Source organism: Echeneis naucrates, chromosome 13 (genome assembly GCF_900963305.1).
Source record: "Echeneis naucrates chromosome 13, fEcheNa1.1, whole genome shotgun sequence".
Lineage (NCBI taxonomy): Eukaryota > Metazoa > Chordata > Actinopteri > Carangiformes > Echeneidae > Echeneis > Echeneis naucrates.
The window spans coordinates 12818965-12843486 of NC_042523.1; the positions used below are offsets into that span (position 1 = coordinate 12818965).

The 24522-nt window shown below is 39.4% G+C and overlaps 1 protein-coding gene across 1 annotated transcript; it reads left to right on the plus strand.

The window, feature by feature from the left end:
• The first annotated feature begins 3041 nt into the window (after nucleotides 1-3041).
• Nucleotides 3042-23857, plus strand: ptgir (prostaglandin I2 receptor). Its single transcript, XM_029517877.1, has 3 exons — nucleotides 3042-3433; nucleotides 3629-4698; nucleotides 21133-23857. Exons 2-3 carry the CDS (start codon nucleotides 3865-3867, stop codon nucleotides 21418-21420), a joined length of 1122 nt encoding a protein of 373 aa, XP_029373737.1. The 5' UTR covers nucleotides 3042-3433; nucleotides 3629-3864; the 3' UTR covers nucleotides 21421-23857.
• Nucleotides 23858-24522: the final 665 nt, after the last annotated feature.

Below are 24522 nucleotides of genomic sequence, written 5' to 3' on the forward strand. Positions count from 1 at the left end.
ATTTTTGAACATTTAATTCTAGATGCTAAAATATTTATCCTATCAGCAATTAATTAACAACAATTAGTAACAATTTTGGCAATACATTAAACAAATAAGAGCTCTTGTCATATTAACATAAAAAGATTCAGTGCTTATTATGCTGCAACCATTTCCTGCTTAATATGCTCAGGTGTATTTTATCCTATTATAACTGCTCTTGACTTGAAGTTGTGTGATGTTGTGTGCGGAGTGTTACATTGAAGTAGATGCAATGTACCATTTAAAAAATGTAACTGTTCTGGTCAAACAATGCCAACAGAATGTGAGGGGGCACGGTCTGCACGCACAGAGTACAGAGACAGGCTGATTTAAGGGAAAATCCCTGTTTTAAAATGGATGCTGTTGGGAAGGGTTGAGACAAAAGAGCAAAATGCAAGTTATGATGCAGCATCTAAACCTCAACAACATCTGGTGTTTTAGATGGACATGAGTGGGACAAATGGATGATGTCATACCTCCTTAGCGGCAAACTAACTCACTTAGACCATCCCAACCTTGCCGTATTGGACAGCACATTTTTCAGTCTCTGTACTTATGTATAATTTTGCTGCCTTTCATCCATCACATTTTAAAGAGAAAAATCAGATATCACCATGAATCCAAATCCCCTCACTCAACTGAATTAGTCATTGATTATTGATTTCTGGAGCATTTAACTCTAGGATATAAAATTATTTGTGTTCCGCATGATTTCTTTGTAATTTTCTGTTTTTGTTGTGTAAGATTAATATAAATGTTGTAATAAACAAATAGTAGTTGTCATAGTAACATAAAAAGCATATTTTTACAACAGTTTCTTAGTTCATTCAACTATCAATGTATATTCTAGGTGCACATTATGTGATAAACAATTCACAATAAAACTTCCTACTCTACAAAAGAGGGGCATAGATAATGAGAAGCCTGCTTTTACCTTGGAACCAGAATATTAGGGGTGACGGGATAGCTTTCACATTTTTGGCTTACCTGCGTTGAACTTAGAGCTCCTTTAATCCATTGTGTTCAAACTGTTTTACAAACTAGCTTGAATTGTTTGCTAATAAAGGCGAGAGCAGACACATCGGCAACCCACACAGAGAATGTATGGCCTCAGACTCCAGGACTAAAACTTCTCCCATAGTTCAGGTCAGCTGTCACATACCAAATACTGGTTACAGAAGTGACAGACAGACTGCAGGCCTCAAGGTACGCGCCTGATTTGTTAAAGGTGAGTGAGACGAGCAGTGGTGACAGGCAGTGGCAGAAAACCAATCTGGTCCAGCCCCTGACTTTGGATGGCCATATTTCACTGGAAGCTTTGACCCTGCAATCGAACATCTGTTGGTGGTCTCTCCAAAATGTTGAGGCAGTGGGGTCCCTACTGTCTGTCTTTCTCTTCCAAGACAAAAACTTTTATATGAAAATTGGTATTAATGCTAAGACGCTACTCAGTTGAGTACTGATTACTCTAATAAAGTATCAATACTTATTGATAAGTGCGAAATAAAATTGTACGTCACTTGCGAATCTTCTAGGCAAACTTACTCCAAGGTTTTGTATCGATACACCCCCGGCAGCTCCAACTTGAACTAGTCCACCTATGTCACGTGACCGGAAGACGGCCGCGACTCCAGTTAGCGGTTTCTGTTTGTTGTCCGCTATTGACAAATTAGCATGTGTCTTAACAGCGAATACGAATGGGGAAAGTGGAGCAATAGCCGAACTTTTCACGTGTGTGTGTTGTCATGTGACTTGTCTTTAAGTGTTTTACTGGTGTAATATTTAGATTTTCAAAAAATCTGATGAGGCCTAAATTGATCAGGTGATTCTGAACTTGTTCCTGATTGGTAAAATTGAAAGCCTGAACTATCCTGTCTATGCCAATGCTGCTGTTTTTTTTTTTTTTTTTGAGTCTGCTTTTGAATACAGTATTATACATTTTTTAAAGCATTTTCTTCCATTATTTATTGATGTTAATATGTTTCTGAATACATATTTTACAAATGGGTGAAATTTGTGTGGGGGGGTTAATCTTCCCATCCACCGCTGATAGTAATGAAACAAAAGCTGCACCAAAAAAAAAAAACACAAAAAAAAAACAGTTTTCTGTGGTTTAGAGAAAACGAAGAATGTACAAGCAGAGCAAGAGGAGCAGAAACAAGTAAGGGAAGTATTTCTTCAGGACCATGTTTAGCCAATGTGGACTACTTCCCCCCTTTTCTGTTGTACTGCACCAAAGGCCATATGAAATGTAAACTAGCTGAGATTAGGGCTATTCAAAACACCTTTTTGAAAAACCTAGAGGAGACACTGCCAAACCAAACACTTAAGACTAATTAAATTTTTTTCAGAGCTCTCACCATCTCCTCTGCTCTTCCAATCCAATCAGTGGAAGAGCAGAGGAGATGGTGCAGCACACACACTTCCTGGAAGTTGAACAAACTGTCCTGGTCTCTGCACATCTCCTCCTGGTGAAAAGAGCTTCAGAGGCTGAAGAAGGTCCATCCCTGTCCATCAATCCCCACTACTCCGTACGGAGGAACTTCCTCAGACAGGAAGGCGCTACAGAGGGTGGTGAGGTCAGCAGAGAGGATTACTGGGGTCATGCTGCTATCTTCTGAGGAGCTGGCACAACAAGGCTGTCAAGGGAGATGAAACATCACCAGGGACCCCTCAAATCCGCTGAACAGCCTTTTCCAGCTCCTCCCATTAGGCAGGAAATACTGCGGTCTGAGATGCAAGACTGTCGAGTTCAGTTTCCTCCCAACTGCCATCAGACTGCTGAACTACACTACACTAAACACTTTGAAAAATCAGTAAAAATTCGTTTCAACCTTTTACACTGGATCTTATTGTTGTACTGACCAGCCTGCAGCTGGATTGTACTGGAATCTGTTTGTTTGTTTGTTTGTTTTAAACTTATCTTGTTTTATGAAAACAAAAGTAAGATCAGGTAAAAAAAAAAAAAAAAGGTTAGTTAAGTGGTATGAATTTTTGTTTTCTAGAACTGAAATGAAATGAAATTGTGGAGAGTGGGTTCAGATATTTTTAGTCACTCGCGATGCAGCTCCCTCTACTTTCAGTTCAGCATTTAAAAACGAGTCAGGAAAGGGCAACTCTACAGATCAGTCAGCGGGTTTGACTTCCAGTGAACAGACCACAGATTTCTGTCCCAGCCACCGGCCTGTCTGTGGGCTGGAGTGAGCTGTCGGTGGGAGGGACCAGGCGGACGGGGAGGGCTGGAAAGTACGAGCAGCTCCGTCTGTCGCACTGTACATGTGTCGACACGTTACCGGGAGGAGCAGGTGGTCCAAAGCTGAAACACTGAGATCCCCGATCATTTTAAACAGACAGAGAGAGAAGAGAGGAGATACTTACACAGTTGAGTGGGTGCTGATTTCCGGCAGAAAAGGTGAGTAAACTAGGAAGATACAAAAGTAGAGGCGTCTCTGATAAGATGTGTATATTACTGTTCTGAGAGGAAATAACCTCATGTGATGCTGCTGGGGTGGGCTGAGTTTACAATGTCTGCATTTAGAGAAGTCCAACCCGTGACCACTATGCAGTTAAAAAACAAAAAACTTGTGTTATTTGTTTCCATACAAAGATTTGTCCAGAGAAGACCTTGGGACAGAGACAGGAGAGGCTATGAACGCTGTTTGAAGTCAACGTTATGGATGTGAGCGTACAGCCCAGCTGTCTGTGCGACCAAATGACGGCACCAAGAGGTCAGGACTCTCTGCTGTTGTCGGGGAATTGCATGTTAACTCTTCACTGAGACTTCACCATTACGTTTTATGTAAGTTACAACAGAAGAAGCACAAAGAAAACAAAAACAACAGCATGCTCTCAAACGAATCATGCCACAATACCACCTGCAACGATGCCGTGTCTCTGACTTGGGATGGCAAACCGGTAACAAGCATCATCATGTTCTTGGGTGGCGTGATGGGAAACCTGCTGGCTCTGTTCATCCTGGGAGTGCACCAGAAGGAGCATCGCTCCAGGTCCTCTGTCTTCTGCATCCTGGTCACTGGTCTGGCTCTCACCGACCTGCTGGGCACCTGCCTCCTCAGCCCGCCTGTGTTCGTCTGCTACGCTCACAACATGACACTTATAAGTTTGGGTGGCAAGACACTCTGTAACCTCTTTGGCTTTGCCATGAGTTTCTTCGGCCTGGCGCCAACACTCATCCTGTGTGCCATGGCTGTGGAGCGCTGCCTGGCCATCAGCCACCCTTACTTCTATTCTGTCCATATCCGCCGCAGCTTTGCCAAGTTCACTCTTTTTTTTATCTACCTCTTTTCTTTAGTCTTCTGCCTCCTGCCTTTCAGTGGCTATGGCAGATTCAGGCAGTACTGTCCCGGGACATGGTGCTTTATCGACATGGATGCGACAGAGGTTGACCAGGACAGCTTGGTGCGTGGCTTCTCTCTGACCTACTCGTCCCTCATGGCTCTGCTGATCTTTGCAGTGTTTGTGTGCAACGGTTCAGTGATTGTCAGCCTGTGCAAGATGCACCGCAATCAGCTGATGCGGCGTAGCTCTGTTGTATCGACAGGGAGAAGGAGGCGGCTGAGCCTGGCCTGGTTCGGTCAGGGGGAGGAAGAGATGGACCACCTGGTACTGCTGGCGCTCATCACTGTCATCTTCGTCATCTGTTCCCTTCCACTCACTGTAAGTTCACATTTGTCTTTCCTTTTTAATTCATGTGTTTCCCTCTCAATTTCTTTGACAACACATTTCGTCCAAGCTTTTACTGCTGAGTCAGAGATGCGATATCCCGATGTGTCATTTGAAACAGACCTCAGGGAATAGAAAAGAAGTTGAAACATGTTTTTGCTGAAAGAGGAAGAGAAACAGAGAGCTTCTTTGACTAGATGTCACTGTGAGTGGAGAGTTCAGTCTCCGGCATTTAATGGGTTTCTTAGGAATTGTGGACTTCCCTCTCCTGCACTGTTTCTACACTAGTGACATTAATTCCTTCCACTCATTCTGTAATCATTACCGCCATGAAACCTCAGCTGGCATGGTGATCATTATTTTTTTTGTCGCTTTGGGATGTGTTTGTGTGCTCTGTTGGAGTCTCCATAACTATTCAAATTTACTCTGCCACCTTCAAGTAAAATAAAAGGTGTGCCTTAAAGTGCCGCCTTTGCAACACAAAACAGCCTGTCATTTTGTGTTTTTGTTGTGAACGTGTTTGCTCAGCTCCATACTGGTCCTTGTTTGAGAGGAGTGTGCCAAACCTGACAACCCTGGAAGACTGGTATGGCCCATCCCAGACATTACATCTCTTGTGGCAGGGCTCCAAGGTTAAGCAGCCTCCAGTCTGTACCCCTAAACATTAGCCAGGTATAAAAGAAAGTCATGTTTAGGGAATAGGAAATAGGATCCAGCTGGAGGATGTGAGCAATGTGATGTAAATTAAAGTTGGATTCTAGTCTAAGTTAAATAGCTTACAGGAAACAGTAAAAATAGTTTTTGCATCATTTCACTCTCACCATCTACTCACTGTCTGCATGTAGACAGTTTGTGGTAATGTTAGTCCTGAAGGTTTGACTAATCGGCTGTGCGTGACAGTGGTATTTTGGCTCAGGGCAATTTACATTGCCGATGATATATCACCGTCAACAGTGTAATTAAATAAGTAATGCTTGAAGAAACCAAAACTGTAACTTCATTGCATGTATGCTTCATTTTTAATCACAGCACTACTTTTCTGTTTCTGTTTAAAAACACATCAATGTCAAAATAATCTGGAAATGTCACATGGCTTATTTTTCAAAACCACCACTTTGATCAAAAATAAATCTTTGGCATAAATATTTCTAAGGTATAATCTAGAGTTGCATGCTCATCTATGGCCCATTATTTTCTGTGTGAGTGTGTTCGCACAGTGTGTGCTTAATTTACTGAATTCATGAACATGCTTGTGGTTTTAAATGGAACAGCTGAGACTGTGGGGGAAGCGTGTGAGGCGAGTCAGTAGACTTCTCATGATTCCAGACAGATGTGGTTTAGGTATTTACATCACTTAGTGTGCCTGAAGGACAACTAATGTTCATGGGATTTTGCGCTACATTAGATATTTTATAGAACCATCAATATTTTGTTGATGGTACTGTCAGAAATGACAGAGTTCAGACTCTTACAAACTCCCTCCTTTACATCCCCAAGTGCACAACCAACATGGAGTCATCATTCATGCAATGATGTGGCAGCATGTGTTTCCAGTTAATCTTAATTTACTCAAAGCCATTTCATGTCAATGACTATACCTTGGAGTTTTCAAGTTCTGAAAATTGAGCTCTGCAGTTAGCTATCATCAGCATGGCTCATGCACTGGTAGACGTGAGTGAGATGCTAAACAGGTGCTGGGAAATGCATGATGTGGCACAAAATATAAAAAAGAAATAGTAAAATCTGAAAACATTTGTTATTGTCTCTTCCCCTCACAGAGATAAATAATGTTGTGTGTACAGATCAGGTTTACAAGATTGCATATTTTGGCCTTTGGACAAAAACAGATGTGCACTACTTCTTCAGTTTCCTTCTGAGGTTGGATTCCTTATTAAATTTTGCAAGATTACTCAATTTTGAGGAGAAAAAAACATTCATGGTTGTGGTACAGGGATCAAAGAATTTGTAAATGATTCTGCGAAGCACCTATTCGTTGTTGTCAGCGTACTGTGCTGTGCTCAACTCTAAAGAGAAACCTATCAACTGTGAATGTTCTTTACCTGAATCACACATGAGCTTCGTGGACTTGTCACCTCCCATTGATTTAAGCAAACAGTACAAAACTGCTAATGCAGCAGACAACTGAGAAGATAAGGTCCCATTAAGCAATATAAGTCAGTGTGATGAATGATATCAGTGTAGCTGTACTGTGAAAGAACGTTTGACATGTTTGATCTAGCTTGAAACATTGTTTGAAGTCCTACTTGGTTTGTTCTAGGACAGACTGTTGACACTTGGCATATGGAGGATACGGTTACAGTTTGTAAAACAAAAAAATAAAATAAAATAAAATAAATACGGCTACAAAAAGGCAACCAGTTGAAGGATGTAATCTAGAGCATGCCCTCTCCCAGTGTGATATAACACAGTTAGAGCCACTAAATACCAACAGTTAGTTGATAGGTTACCTGGGAACAAATCTTCCAATGAATGTCCTGATATTTTGCATCTTGAAATTTATAAGTAATACATTTCAAGGCATCATCTCTCGCAAGCAACTTTTTTTTTTTTTTTTTTTTTTTAACATTTTATGAAGTAAATGAATAATAAATGGAATAGCATTGCAGATGTAATTAGAGAAATCAGCAACCACTCCATTAGCTTGTTCTTTATGCCTATTAGTTCTCAGTTTATAAATGATCCAAGCTGTCTACGGAGCACATTTATGGGCTTTTGTCTCTATCTACCTCCAATATCCCTCCTCACTGCCGTTCCCACGGGAGCCTCATGCTACCGCAGAGCCAAACGTTGCGGCTCAATAAAGTGCAGTCGTCATATCACCGGCTAATCACAAAGGGGATAGTGGTGTTAGTTTAAATTCCCCCATTGTCATAGACATTGCTATTATTCTGCAGCAGCAGCACTAATGTTTGGGCTCAATGAAAGCTATTTTTTAATAGTTTGGCTCAGAGTCAACTGAGTCATTAATATCAATTTGTTCTGCCAAATTAACCCATTCATCCAGATTCATTCATTTGCATTATTAATTTCATAAAATTCATAAAAACACAATTAACGCATCCTGAACCCCCCCCCACCAATCTCTGGCGACACGTAATGGGCAGTGTGAATAAAGTTTGTCCTAGCGAAGTTGCCGTAAATCGCTGTCCAAGATGAAGTAGTGAAGCAGAGCATTAGTTTGCAGGTCTGTCCCCTATAGAAGACACAAAACCCTGACCCCGACCCTGAAGATACAATGAAAGATTAGGAAGTGACACATGCGCTTTTATTTCGCATGTATTTATTAGTATCAATATTTTATTACAGTAATGATACTGAAATTAGTTGTGTGTGGGTATCGATATATCGATACCTCCATCACTCGTGGTCAGCTCATTCAGGAGCCCGTGAAAAGCTGACACCGCTGGCTCACAAATATCTCGCCACTCCAGGTAACATTGTACAGTCCTCTCCGATAAACAAGTAAACAAGTGAGTGTGTCTCAGCAGCTGGCTAAAGGATGAATAAGAGGGCCATATCAATGTGGACATTTGTTTGTTGCCAAAAAGGAAGAAAGAAAAAGAGTGGTGTCTAAACATGATGTGGCTGGTATGGGTTTTTTTCCCCCCAATATATTGCAATCCGGAAACCACATCTGCTCTTTAGTTTCAGTAAACACAGTGTAGCATTTATATATTGCCTTCTTCATGAGTTTTTTTGCAACCACAAAATAAAGCACAATTAATAATGAAAGAATTTTAATAGTTTGAAAGCCCTAATATATATACTTTTTTTCCTGCCTTTGCAGCCTCCAGTTCCCACTGATTTAAGGTAATAGTTTAAGTCGTCCCACTATGGAGAATCTGAGCAATGTGCTGTGATGGATCATCTGCAAAAACAAGTTTCAGCCACTCTTGAAAATGCTGCTGAACTGGGCCACACTGACCTGAATCTACTGCAGTAACTATAGATAGGTAGGGTACACAAACCGACTCTGAGGGCATGAATGGAGATTTTCTTATTTATTCACAGCCCGTCTTTCTTTCCATTGCAACTACAACTAAATAGCACACAGTACATGCTGTCATTTAGAAATGAAAATACCAAACAACTTCCAATAGCACTAAGCCCACTGGATAAGAGGAATTGATTGCCAGTAGAAACAATGTCAGAAAACTCTGGTAACACAGCTGTGTGCCTTTGGGACTGTGCAGTACCTCATAAATCTGAGCTGTCTGACAGAATAACAACCAGGAAACTGCGCTAAAACAGAAGAACACGCAATAATGTCTGAGAAAGAAAACTATGTTGAAGAGTCAAAGTAAAGGATTTAGTATAGTCATATGAAGAATAATTCTATATGAGGTGAGGTCCCTTGACATGCCCTGTCAAGGGTCAATTGCCATTGAACAGGCACTCCCCAAAATACAACTGGATCCCAATTTAGGAAATATGTTTGGTAGAAGAGGGGAATTCACCCACTTTAGACCGATGGAAGATAACTTTGTGCTGTAACGCTTGCCAAAGATCTCAGATGAAATTACTTTTGCAGCATGTGGAAATAATTGTTGGATCCCTTTTGAAGGCGGCGTGACTTGCAAGAGTATGAGGTGTCCGGTGGACGCACACGTCATAGGAGAGGTTCAGTTATGGGTACATAGACCCATATGCTGTAATAGACTCAAAATAAGAGGTGGCTTTGTCTCCTGCTATTGTTCTCCAGGTTATGCTGCTGCTGGTAGATAAATGTCACTGTGAGCTTTGTTTGAGTTTCTAAGGAAAGATGATGCTCTGTAATCATCAGCTGGCTTTGTGGAGTGAACAATGAGGATTCCCTCTTGATGTGGAAAGATGCTTAATCCTGCATTCAACACATCAGACTTTCATGAACACGTACCACATTTACTCTCACTAATGTAGTCACAAGGCCTCAGGCGTGGTAGTCATGCCATTCATTTCATGCAGTTTTATCCTGTTTTGTTGTGCATCCTCATAATTTATTTAGTTTAAATGGGGGGAAAGTGGACAACCAATCCACAAGGTAATTAGGTATTGGCCTCTTGAAGTCCTTGAAGTGTTTGGGAAAACATGGCCCCAGGCCTCAGACTGGGTGAGCAGCTGCTGGGGAGATTATTAATAGCTGAGGCACTGGAAAATGAAGCGTCTGAACACAGATCTGGAGAGCAGAAATCGATTAGGCCCAATTCTTTGCTGATAACCTAGTTCTAATTCCAGCCGAGGCTTTGACCTAACCTTGATCACTTGCTTTTATTTTTCTATCCATCAAGGAGTAGCAAAAAAAGCTGTAAATACTAACATATCATGATCGTTGAAGCTGACAAAGCAATTCATTTGCTGGCATATCTCTATGCGCAAGATCAATCTTGGGTGAAATTTTAACCATGCTTTTGGCTCAGATTTTGGTCTCCCCCAACCACCTGATGGAAATATCTTCAGCAGCTTTGAATCTAACCTGTCTGGTGTTGGACAGGTAAACGGTGCCATATTTTTTGTTTTTTCCACAGAAAGCTGCTGAATAACCTGTGGCAAAATTGTTGTGGGTTTAAAATCAATGCAATGCCAAATGAACACTGACAATGCAAGACAGAGCAACATCCTGTTTTTGTGTTCAAGTGTTCATGTTTTAAAGCCTCTTTATTCTTTTTCTTTTGTGGTCATATTGTGGTCAGATGGCTCCCAACATACTTTTTAATGTTGCGTAACTTGTGCGTGGAAAAGCAAAAAACTGTAAGAAATCCATTTGTTCTATTTGGACTGCTCAAATCCAGGAAGAATTTGGCTCCCTAATAGACTGCCCATGATCAATCCATCATTTGCTTTTGAATAATTTACATCCCCAATCACTGCATGAAGTCTAGTTATTTGAAAGATATTGGATCCAATTTTTTAAAATATTAAAATTTCCTAACTACTCCAATAGACCGATACATTTCTTTTATGTGCATCCATACTGTGATGAGTATTTTTAAACTGAAGCGCAGCATTGTAGGATACAGATGTGTATTTGCAACAGGAAATATTCTTCAATTTGTTGCTGACACTTCCCAGCATGTTCTGAGTTTCTAGCACTAAGTTTGACAAAATAATAGTTTTTAAGTTTGTGGCCCACATCAGTTTATTACATTGACGAAATAATAAAACGTTATGACCCTGGAAAATGGTAGTAATTGTCAGCAGCTGTTGTTTAGAAGTAAATGTTATTGGAGAAACATATAGGTCATCTATTCACATTAGACTTTTGCAATGCAATGTTGAATTTGAGAGACAGCAATAGATTAACTACTTCCCTTTGGTACACTTCTATGCAAAGTCAATAGTACGTTGTGTGTATGTGTTGAAACAAGTTGCAGGTATTTGAGTTGGTTAATAAAATATTCACATTAATTACCTGAACACACAGAATATGCCCTCTACTGTATGCAGAAACTATTCAGTGCTCTCCATATTTGTCCTCTTGGCTTCTCGCTGCATTTAGCTGTTTGTCTATGTACCAGCAACTTCATTGTTCTCACAGCAGTCTCATGATATGTGCTCCACACCCAATACTTAAGTTTCTCAACTTCAGTGTTGGGATCCCTCTTGGTTTCATTTGATATTCAGAGACTCATACACTGTTTTTGCTGTGTGTATTGTACATTTATGGTACATAAATAATAGAAAACTAAAAACTTAAAATATGATTATACCCTGTTTGCATTTACACATCCGCAGACTTTCTTTGAGTAAAAAAATCCCATTTTGATTCAACAATTATGTGACTTGGTTGGAATAATTTTCAGTGAGTTCATGTTGGACTTTGTTTGCAAGTATTTTCACATCACTGATTCAGATCAGATCAAATGTTTGCCATTTTTCAATTTTGCACCTTATTATGTTTAATCTGAATGTAATTTTACATGGCACAATCATACCTGAGTAAGTGGCCTGATCACTTTTATGTAAAAATCTTAATGAATCTGGTTACATTATCTTGTCCTCAGCTGAAGTAGATCCCTGTTGAAACTGTTGCAGCAACACAGGATAAAGAGTAAATGGATCATCTCAGTTTTCACCTCTGATCCACAAAGGAAATAAGATAAAACGACAACACACTAAAATAATCACAGGTAACGTGTCATTTTAAGTTGTTGGAGAGATTCTTCCTTTATAAAATCAGCCTCCAAAAAATGTTCTAGAAAGAAAAAAATCACAGTTATAATCTTAACTTTAAAGCAAAATAAACCTTTTATATATCACACTCTCACTTGACAACAATGATGTTTTTCAACAACCATGAGTTCAATACAGAGATCAGCTGCATGTGAACCAGTTAGCCAAAACAAACAACAATAATTAATCCAGGTATTAATCCAACTAGATATCGTATCCAAAACTAGAAGCTGCTTTCCAAATCTATTCCTGGTGTTGAAATATTGATGGTAAATTCCAGGTAAAGACAAAACGATTCTTGATTCAGACTTCACCTGCCACCGCTCTCAGGAGATATATGATCCAATAAAATCTAGCTGAGATGAGGTAGTGAAACATAACACCCACAAATCAAACAAACTGGAGCAGAATGTGATTATAACCTTTGTCGTGCTGAGGGATGTGTGAAAACAGAGAAGAGCTGACAGATAGTTCAATATAAGTAGGACAAGAACACACTCTGTAACCAAGAAACATTCTGATCAATCCCATATCTTTCTTACAGGAGGAACAAAAGAAACGGTGAAATAAAAAGCCAACCATGCACTTCCCTACATAAAAATGTGATCTTGAATGATTTGGCTGTATCACAGAGTGAAGGACATGTGCAGTTTATTTCCTCCCTTTTTACTGGTATCAGAAAGGTAATGAATCATTGCATTTGACTTGAAACGCAAAAAAAAAAAAAAAAGTGCCATTTCGTGGCCTGGTGTGGTTGATGACTTCTCTACATAAATAGCTGTGTTTACTGACTGATTTTTATATTCCTGGGAGCAGGTGTCATGAAATGTTCTTTTGTGATCCTCCCAAAAATGTTTTACTTATCCAAATGATTCAAGATCTGCCTTCAAAGTGTACAAGAGACAATAACAACATCAAATGGATAATTGCAACCAGGCAACAAAGTGCAGATTCGTGGGCTGAGGGTTTTGAGAGCCCAGGGAACACTATTGTCTGAAAATATGTGATGGTCAAATAGAAAAAGGGTTAGGGGAATGGGAAAACTTCACTCTCTGGGTTAGGAGTAACATATGTTACATATGGAAGTCAGTGATTGCTTGGGTAACGATTTAGAACAATAGTATATTTTTGATGTGTGCAGTTCATATGGAATTGTTAGTTCACTTTTGTTGTACACTGCGCATACACAATATGTCATTTAGACATATAAAGTAGAAAAAAAATGTTACCGATAGATGACAGATGGGCTTAATGTTTGACAAAGACAAAAATAGTTATATTTTTGCCAAAATGTAAAAATTCTGCTGTAATCTTAAAAATCCATCTCTGAGTTTGTGAGTTGGCAAACTTTCTCAGCAAAATTGAGGATGAACGAAATGCAAGCACAAGTGCTCTGTTCTTAATTACCAGTATTCACTTGTCAAAATGGACACACTTTGTTTACTAGAGACAAATTCATCTTTTTCTTACGTGGTGAAATTATGAACCAAAGTAGCTTTAAGGGCTTCAGGTGACTGAACTGGTATTGCTGGAAAAGTAGCAAAAGCAGCAATACTGAATAATACTGGAGTACTGACAGTTAATAAAGCCAATTTAAACTTTGCCGCTATGATCATGTAAAAATAACAATTTTTATTCCAAAGTGTAGCAGCAGATTCTGGAAATAAGCAAAATACATGTCCAAGCTTTGCAATACTTATATCTTGAATGATGAGTGGAAGGTAAACAATTCAGCACATACTTTAAATGTTTTAAATAGCTACTAGGAGATGTGTTAATGTCAGGCCAGGTCTCCGACAGTTTCGCCTCATTATATGAACTTCCTTTAATCTTTCTAGACACCCCGACTGAAAATTTTGGTGTACTCTGGAGATTGACAGAAATATAGGATTTAACTGAGAAATTATGTATAACCCACCTGGTTGCTTGACTTCTTGTATCAATTCCTAAGCTGACAAAGTTATCACAGATGTTATCACATCCCCAGAACTCAGTAATGAATTGAAATCATAAGCAGCTGGAATGATGGATAAACCTACAAAAATAGGGCCCAATGTTTTAAAGCCATATCGTAATTTCAAGATGACGTTGCTCAATGTGAATGAAAATGAAACACTGATATTCATAATACTCAGTTGTGCTCAACTGTTGACAAATGGGATGAGGTATTGTACACGTGGCGAGGAATTAGAAAGGTATACGGCTGTAGTCCTGTAGTCTTTGCATCTTTGAGTCTCTGTTGCAACCAACCTAACATGAAATTACACAAGTACAAGTCAATGATAATCCTTAAAGTCAAACTTAAGTCATTGAATCATTTCAAAGATAATCTGCTGCTCATTTTAAATTTCACATATAGTGTCAAAACCAGTCCATCATCAGCAGCATTAAGTCCATAACAATGCTTGTGAAACGCCGTCATTGTTGAAGAGGAACCTGATGAGCCTTTACCACAAAAGAATCAAGATTTTGCAGACAACTGCTGTGTGACTATTCTTATCTCATGCATTAGTACATATCAGCCAATCTTACCCAGTTTGAAAGTATGCTATTCACAATTTTAGCATCTACCTCTGCTTCTCAGTCGATGGTGCAAGTGCCTGTCGAAAGGGGATTACAGCTGTAGATTCTGTAGACATAAAGCATATTTATTTTCTGGTTATTCTGCTGTTTTTTAACAAATGACTGACTGCACTGAGTGTTAGACTTACAACAATCAGAGTCCATTTAGGTGAATGTCTGTAAAAGGTGTAATAGCCGCTGGCAATTCACCGCAGCCTGAAGCATTTGTTAAAAAAGGGAATTTACTAATGGCCTTACGAACAGGATGATTTCACTAATGGAAGTTGTCGGACGGACAAACACGCTCTGCTTTTACTGCCTCACATTGCTGCCACTTACATTTGTTCAGTTTTTTTTTTTTTTTTTGTTTCTCCTGAGACGCGCCATTTAGTCTGACGTGCCGTCTGAGATGCCTCCTAAAATGACAGTGTTTTACTGACCAGTTTGAAATTCTTCGGAAACTTGTCTTTGTGATGAAATCATAGTTAACAAAGCAACTGCTGACACCAGATGTACATAGTTGCTTTCACCATCACCCGCCTGCCAGTTTTTTCCTCTCTGCATCTTTTTTTCTATCTATATCGATCATAGATTACACAAACCGTCTCATTTACTTATGTGCTATAGATGGGAAATTCCCCTGCAATCTCAAAATGCTCAGCTGATTTTTAAGTTAAGTTTTAAGTCTTCACTGTATGAGTCACCAATGCAGCTCCTTCAGGAACTAAATCTGGGGCAGAGGCCAGTGTAGTTAGATGCCTGAGGAAAAAAACATATTTAATTGTAGTTATTTGTAGATTTCTAGCAGCAGCTTTCATTTTTTTAATCAATTTGATTGCACTTTATTGGTCAGCTCACTGTTATAGTGCTCTACAGCAACTGCTGGCGCACTGTGTGTGTAACACATTTTTTATTTGTGTTGAGTTCACGTGCCCGGTCCAGTTTATAGAAAGGGTGTGCTTAAAAAGAAATTAAAATGGAAGATGTGAAACTGAAGATGAAGATAAACGTCAGAGCTCCAGGTGAAGGACTGTGTGAACTTTCGGTGTGAAAACGAATCAGAGGTGAAAATTTGGAGCATGTGAAATAAATGCCTCCCTGATGTTGTTGACCCACAGTGCATGCGCCAGAAGATAAATTTTTGGTAAACCCCTGGGGTTTGACTTAGTTGACGTTAATGTCCTGAGGTTTTGTGTTCATAGACATTTAGGTGCGACAGTGAAACCATGAAAACAAAGGGGCTTTGTAAAGTCCTTTTATTATGATTCTGCCCTATAATCAGCTTTAATTTCATTGATTGAGAGATAATTCACACGGTGATAAATGTTGAATAATACTGTTTTGTTTTGTTTTTAATTCAATCACAAAAACTCAGGAAAGGGGGAGGGGTTTTTCCATTTGTGGTGAATTTTGACTTCCTTTCATTGTACAGTGAAAGTAGAGCAGCTTATGCGTTTCCTGTGAATGGAATACAACATTTTCTGATCAGTATATGAAAGAAGTCAGCGAAGAGGAGAAAATATTTATTTAATTACAGAGCAACGCAATCATCCAACCGATGTTCTAGTTCTCAGCCTGAACTTTTGAATTTTTCTAAAACAACTGCTACATGAAACAATGTGAAAGTGTGAAGCAGGGATTAATTGCATGTTCAGGTGATACTTTTTTTTTTTTTATCCCTTTCACATTGTTATTAGCTTTAAAGCTCCTATAAACATGTTAACTTCTACAATGTATCAAATGACCAGACAATGTGTAGTTAATTAAGATGCACCACTCCTTTCTTAGCTCATTGTTTTGCAGCCTCGTTTCCAGACACTGGTTGTCATTTTCCGAAAAAACACGGGCTCTAATAACCGAGTTGGTGTGATCTGGCCAGCAGCAGACAGAACAATTTCAGACAAGCCGATGAGCATACCAGAGTATTTAAACAGATACTGACTTCACCACTGGTGGGGAGCTTTAATTATCTATTACTGCTGAATGTGTAAATAAGCAGCTGTTTGCTGTCACATTTGCCTTATCCACTTAACCAAAAGCTGATTTACCAGACCCACACGAGACTGATATTGATCTACGAATTTTCTCATTAAGAGACAGTCATTCAAAATAATGCCCAAAACGTGAAATTACTACTTTAAAGACTATTGCGTCACTGCTTCGTTTTTCTCTCTCTGTGTTCTTGCTCAAGGTTGCCGACAATTCTCTCTGAAAGGCCATTAATACGTGCTCTGCCTCTGCCCGTGTAATGATCCTGCAGTGAAACAGGATCAGGAAGAAAGAGTTGGGAAGAGTCCTCCAGGACCATGAGATGGAAAATAATGGGTCATAGAGCATAGACATCCATTAAGGGGCTTGCTTCCTGAAAGACGCAGCAATCATCAGCCCCAAATAGCATCTTGTGTGTCTCTGCCAGGATGTAGCCTACACATTAACACCAGTCAAACTGGGTCCAGGTACATGAAGATTCTCAAGCAGCAGGATGTCGAAGTTCTAAGTAAAGTTGTATAGACCTGATTTAATCAGTCAGTCAGTCCTTAGATGCAACTATGTTCATTATCAATAATTCCTACTCAGTTATGTCATGTCACACTATTTCACTCTTCTCCATCATTTTATTGACAAAACTTAAAATGCTCTGAGTTTTATTCTTGTAAGAATTGTGGATGTGGATGAGGAATGTGTATGCATTTGCACATAATGGGCAGTGTATGTGCATCTTTCTGTTAATATGCTGTGTCCATTTGTTTATACAGTGCACGTACGAACCTGACTATATGTGTTTTCACAAGACGTTTCTTCATTCCTCGCATTGGGAGGCTTCTCCCTTCCCTGATTCTGGCCTGCTGTATAACGTGTCTGGCCTGCTTTTTAACCTCAGGCTGATACATTAATATACTGCTGTTTAAGAAGAGCCTGACATCCCATCACTTTTGGCCCCACAGCCTGCAGCACTTGGAGAAGACAGCTAATGATTTGCGTCCTTCTCTGTGGGGCTTAGGGTGCATTGAGAGGACCATAAGAGGCAGGGTAGTATAAAGGAACAGTAGCGAGGCTGAGGGTGTTCATGTAGATTGAGACAACAAGAGCAAGTGCAATAGCAGAGCGTATGAAAATGCAAATAAGTTTGAAAAGTTTCTGGCAATTCTGCGTAAGGTGCTTGATAGAGGAGATATTTGTCACTGTGGCTGAGAGCCTGAGACTCATTTTTACCTCATGTATAACATCGCAACAAATTGTTGCGAGAATGAAGTCTGTTATAGAAAAAGGTCCAAGAGGGACACCTTAACTGGTAACTGGTTACACCCTGGACAGCTCGCCAGTCCACCACACGACCAACACACAGAGACAGACAGAGACCAACAACCACTCACACTCACTCAGACTTACGTACAATTTAGAGTCACCAATTAACCCAAACACGATGTCTTTGGACGATAGGAGGAAACCCACGCAGGCACGGAGAGAACATACAAACTCCGCACAGTAAGGCCCCAGGCGGGGAACCAAACCCGCAACCTTATTGTGCTGTCCCAGCTCAAACTTATCTAAGTTAAAACCTACTTTTTAAGTCAACATTCATGTGTCAGTAGACTGAAAGTAGATCCAGTTGTAATTTTTGGAAGATAGGTTAGAGCTTGTGATGTGGATTTTCTATATATATTTTTGATTATTCGTTTAATTTGAGGTTGTGGTTTTGTTTTGTTTTTTTTTTGTTTTTTTATTGAACAGGTTTACACAGCTCTTTACAAGGTAAATTTATCCTGCAATGTTTTGGTCAGCACATAGATAAATAGAGAGGAAAAGAAGAGGTAGCATCAGGTCAGATTGTGAAATTTTTGGTTAGTTTCTTGTAATCGCTGTCGCAATCGACTGTTTTGAAAAGGAAATATCCTTTAAAAGCCACATCACTTCTCCTGTGTGTTTGGTGAAAATGTGTGTGTCTGCAGATGTATTAGAGTATTACAATTCATGAATGTTTCAACTTGGACGGTTTATGTATTGAGCTGGTCAAATCACAAAAAAATCCAACAGTCTACCCAAAACGATTGCACAATTCAAGAAAAACGCACGCTACCAACCAAGAATCATGATTACTTCCTAAAAAGTCAGAAACATCTGGACCGCTGTTTGTTCCACTTTGGTTTTTAACCACTTCAGACACACCTACGATGACAAGACTTTGTCAGGGTGGATGAAGTTGCTTCTGCTATCATGCACAACATCTTGCTGACATTTCATGGTAGTTATTGTTGTTGTTTTGGGTGTGTAGTTAGCGTCATCATCTCCTGTGTTTCTCATGGGTGTATTTGTGGATCAATATCTGAGCGACCACATCCGTGTGAGTAAGAACATAATCAGCTTCGTGTCTGGTCCCTCTGGTAGTCTGGTTTGGCCTGGCTCTGGACCTGTTCCCTCTGGTCCCTCTCACTCTGTTCTTAGCTTATTAGTTTTCTGTCCAGGCCCTAGCAACAGGGAAACATTTACACAAATGCATAAAAGCACTCAATCAGCACAAGTCATTAATTAGACCACAGTTTGTTGGATATTTCATTGAGGAAATGGAGAATTGTTGATAGAGAAGAGGAGCTAGGTGACAAAGGTGCTTCCTGGGCCAGCTGCACCTTCTCTCTCTCTCAGCTATCTGCTGCTGTCTTCGCTGCCTGTCTGCAGTCTGTCATGACTCAAAGGTCAATGCAGAAAAACGGTGGATTCTTCATGTCATGTAGCGTTGTCTCCATCAGTATTCAGGACAGTTTGCACTCCTGAAATTTAAATGCAAACTCACAGAGAGTATGTTTCTGTTGGTCTAAAGAGTTGGATGCTGACATTTGGTAGAGCCTCGCATTACAAGATGAATCACAGTTTCACTTGACACTGATACTAAGCACACAGTCATGTTTTCGCATCTGGTCTCAACACCAAAGTGCCGACAACTCCATTTATATCTGCTCTTACAGAGGTTTTAGTCAGGTTTGTTTTGGCTCAGTCCAACAGCCATAATGTTTAATCTTGAGATGTCAAATCACTAAAACGCAAGTTAATATGAATATTATTAATTAATATATATAATTTTGGATGAACCGATTAATTCTTTGATCTATGAATTGAGTTCATTGCCATTTACTGAAACCATATCAAAGCATTGTCCTCTATTATGTTATATTTTCTTAAATTGTCAAAAGCCATACTGTGTGCCATTAATTTACAAGCTGTGTTTTTATTTATAACTGCAAGAAGAAATGTTAAATATTTTTATAAATATATATATTTATGTATCTTTCTATGCAGTCCATTTAAATAATCATCAGTTTACATTCAAAAGCTAAAGCTAAGACATCCAAGCATAGTCAGTCATGCACACATGTCAAGTCTCTCCTGATCATGCTCATGTCTGGTTGCTGCAGGCCAGGCTTTCATCAAATACATCTCAGCACTCTGTAACCGTAAACAGGCTTTCTAACACCACTACTTCAAAACACTTCAACAGCGACATGCTGCCTTAATGCTGAAACTATGTTGGCGAGGCAATGAGTGGTGACTGCTGCCTTCCAGACATGACGTTTGAATTGAAGCCAAAGAGTTGGTTTCATTATCCCGAAAATTTTTATTTTCTACAAATGGAAAATTAAGTGCTTGCATCTGTGCTGTGCTCCTGACTTTCTTTGTATTAGTTAGCATACAGTGATGCAAATTTTTGTTTTCATTAACTTCCCTGTCTCGTACACTCTGGTGCCTGGACAGTAAAGAATAAAAAGTTTGCAGAGAAGTTCAGAGAAAAAAACTACTTGGAAAACATAGTAAAACATAAAACCATATTAAAATGAAAGGCTTAGGGAGAACTGACCAGGATTTTTTTTCACATCGATGGCCGAAGAGCAAAACCTGCCCCCTTTTTTTTATAGGCATCCATCCATCGGGGTCGGGTTGCGGGGGTAGCAACTTCAGTAGGGAGCCCCAGACTTTCCTTTCCCTGGCCACATCAACCAGCTCTGACTGGGGGATCCCCAGGCATTTCCAGGCCGGAGTGGAGATATAATCCCTCCACCTGGTCTTCGGTGTGCTCCGGGCCTCCTCCCAGTTGGACGTGCCTGGAACACCTCCAAAGGGAGGCGTCCTAACCAGATGCCTGAACCACCTCAACTGGCTCCTCTCAATGCAAAGGAGCAGCAGCTCTACTCTGAGCTCCTCACCCTGTCTCTAAGGGAGAAGCCAGCCACCCTTCTGAGGGAGCTCATTTCGGTCGCTTGTACCTTCGATCTCATTCTTTCGGTCATGATGCAAGTCTCGTGACCATAGGTGAGGGTAGGAACAAAGATTGACCTGAAGATCGAGAGCTCCGCTTTCCAGCTCAGCTCTCTTTTTGTTGCAGCAGTGTGATACAGCAAATGCAGTACTGCTTCCGCTGCTCCAATTCTCTGGCCAATCTCACGCTCCAAAGTCCCCCCACTCGTGAACATAACCACAAGAGACCACAAGTGGCCACATGTTGTCTACCCAGAGTAGACAGTCCATCGGTTTCCTGCTAAGAGCTGCATTTTTTTATAGGCAGATAGACGGAAAATGAGAAATGTGAAATCTACCAATCAGAAAATTCTGCAGATCGGAGGTTTTGCATTTTGGCCATCAACACGACTTCTTTTATTTGACTATTTGTTAGTGAAGAAAACTAACCTTGATGTTCTCTGTCTTCAGATTGCAGGCTTTATCAATGCCTTTCAACCATTTTGTGATGACTCAGAGAACCTGGCAGCTTTCCGCTTCTACGCTGTCAACCCCATTGTGGATCCATGGGTTTTCATCATTTGCCGCAAGTCTGTGTTTCACCATCTTTGCTCTCTGCTGAACTGCCGCTTCAGAAAAAAAGCAGTAAAGACAACAGCACATTGTGCTCTGTCCCTTCCCCTTGATAGTCACATCCAGCACAATCACCCAGATGGGACAGTCTCACAGACCAACATGTACTCCAGTTTGCCGCTGTGACCCAGAGGAAACCCTCAGCTGTGATGGGAAAGGGACCTGAGGCTGGGGGGACTTTCAAGTCTGACATAGATTCAGAGGAATTTGTGACATTAAACTTTAAGATTTTTACAAAGACTATAACTTTGCAAAAGAGGCATCTGTCCGTGCGCTGTTGTTGAATTTCCTCTGGAAATTCAGAAAAACATTTTGCTCTTGGTCTCAAACAGCCACAGACTGATGAAAATGTTCAGAGTTGCAGAGATGCTTTCTCCACAAAACAAACAGCTCTATAACACTGCACTGAGAAAAACATCAAACCAGATCATGCCTATCAATAATATACTGTAAAATAGATATATATACACATGTATGTATATGTATTCACTTGGGTAAGTCTATATCTGAAAACTGTGCATGACCGTTTACTTTTGAATGTTTTCTCAGCCTTTCCTTTAAAACATCAGCTGATTCTGGGCTGATGAACTTTTCATGGACTGTTCAACACTGGTGACACTTTTTTCTTTTTTTTTTCAAATTCTTCTTATCATTGGGCTTTGAACACATCAATACGTTTAACCTGTCAAAAGCTCTGTTGTGAGTGTAATCTAAGAAATATGTACATATAGTACCAGTTCAAAGTTTTGACATGTTGTCCCATTGATGTTAATGGAAACGAGTATCCAGGTTTTTGACTGACAGTGTATTTTGTGAGTTGTCACGATAGAGCCACTGTGTAGCCACTGATATTTTCAGATTTGTAACACATGTACAATAAGAAGTAGAAATGAAACCACTAGCAGGCCTTAACGCAGAATAATAACCAGGTTTAGAGAAGACTTGAGTATTCACTTCTGATCGTTTGCTGAGTATCACAATCAAAATTAGAGCAGAGGACGATGAAAATGTCATTGGATTTAGATATTTGGTTATAAAAGAAATTAATGCATCAAGATATTGACCTTGTGATGGTGCAAAGTTAAGGGGGCCATCAAAATTAGAACAGTTCATAGATCCCCATAGATTGAATTAATTTCAATCCAGCCAGTACTGTAGTTGTTAAAGAATTTTACGCAAAACCTGACAACGGCATTACAACAGAGCCTTGATAGTGAGCTTGATCCTCTCTGGAACAGGAATTTCTGGGCAGTCCATTGGTACGAAAGAGTTTGACAGAGATCTTCAAGTTTTTACTTTTGGACAATACCAAGCAAATCTAGGTTTCAGCTGAGTTACATTGATATTGAATTCTTTGAAAACATACCAGAATAGTAACATGTGATTTACAATAAATAATAAATGTAAAATCAAATTATTTTCTAGATTTCAGTTTAAAAGAAATTGTAAGAAAATAAAAGAAAAATGTAGGTTAATAATACAGGCCAAAGTTAAAGGTTTAACATGTTAAACCGAGCCTGAGCATTTAAATTTAAGTCACATCAGTTAAACCAGATTTTTTTTTTGACTATTCCGGTGCATGAAAGTTGAAAGTTGAGAGGATAAATATTTGTGTCATTGTTGTATTGCATGATTATAGTTCTTCGTCTGACTGATTCCTAAGCTACCTATTACAGTTGTCTGTGAATGTTTGTGCTTTTGGAAAAAAACAAAAAACAAATTGCTGCTGCAAAATGCACTGATACCTAATCTTTTGTTGTTGTTGTTGTGACTGCAATGGTGTAAACGCATTTAAATTGAGAGTATTTATGGCTTTTCACAGTGCTAATGTGTGACGTGTCCTTCTGATTGTGTTGGTTAGATGTAAACAGTGGAGTACAGAGACACAGGGATAACAGAGTCATAGTTCATAGTTCAGGTTTCCTTTTCCACTCTTTAAATCTTTGATGCTCAGTTACACATGAGCCAATGAAAATTTCCACACATTTCCGCTTGCACATTTTTTCCCTTTGTGAATGTATTATTTGACATAATGTTATAAAAATAAATAATGCAATTTTGGGAAAAAGTGTAGTTTACTTTTTGTTCATGGGAAATTAAATATTAACATAAACAAAATTGATTTTACACTTTGCAGGTTTTTAATTCAAAGCTGAAACAGTCAAGGCCAAAACCTGACCTTGACCTTTAACTACCAAAATTTCAAAAGCAGCCTGTTCTTGATCCCAAGGGAATGCTTGATGCTCCAGAGGAAATGAAGGTGTTACAGGACTATCGTGTTTAGCAGAATAGAGCAGACAGGCTGAAAACATAATGTCTGCAGACTTGGCTGACACCAGTACAGAGGTATAAGATGCTTTCTATAAGAGAAATTTAGTGCAAAACTATAATGCAGATATGTTTAAAAGTGAATCTCATTGTGCTCTCTACTTCACTTCATGTGTAACTTGTAATGTAATGTACATTTATTTACCGCTATGTACTGTTTTATAATGCTGTAGTCATTTTTTTAGTTACTTTTATGAAACAATTTGGAAAAATATACAATTAAGGTGCTTCAGTGTTTCAGTGAATTTAATGAAATTGATATGAAAAGAGGCAGAATTCATATATCATTGGCTTATATTGGATAATGAAAATTTCTTCATCTCAAGTGAGATATTGTGGCCAGTTTCAAATAAATGTATAGTATTCAGAGTGTTAAAAAGTTAGTGTTATGTCAAATATTTATAGTTTGAGTTGCTAGTTTGTAAGGGAAATTAGGGTTTAATCAAAAAAAAAATTACATGCAAAATTGATATGGAAATTAGGGATGAAAGATGACAGCACATTCTATTAATCATTCTATAATTGGTTTGGCATTTCAGAAAATCAAATAGCTTGAATTTAGTCTCACATCTAAGTGATCGAGCAATCACCAACATTGTAGCACCACTATGTGGTTAACCAGTGCACAGAAATGGATATGCATTTCCATGCCATAGAGGTACTTGCTATACCAACATGAGATAGACGCAAAGTTGCAAACCACTTTCAAGCTCCATTTGCTTCATGGAGGGGTCAATGGATCGCCAAAGAGCTTTGAATAAGATAAGTGTTACCATGCAGCCACAATGTAGTTTAGTTTAGCAGCTTATTTCAAGTCAATCAGCTCAATTGCAAGAGCAAGGGTTTTAACTTTAAAGCAGGAAAAAAATCCCCAACAATACCCTAATTTTCTTTGGACGA

Bases quoted from the DNA above. Each gene is read 5' to 3' on its own strand.
- ptgir (XM_029517877.1), top strand. From the start codon at position 3,865: ATGCTCTCAAACGAATCATGCCACAATACCACCTGCAACGATGCCGTG. The intron at 4,699-21,132 runs GTAAGTTCACAT...CTCTGTCTTCAG, and splicing joins TCTGTTCCCTTCCACTCACT to ATTGCAGGCTTTATCAATGC.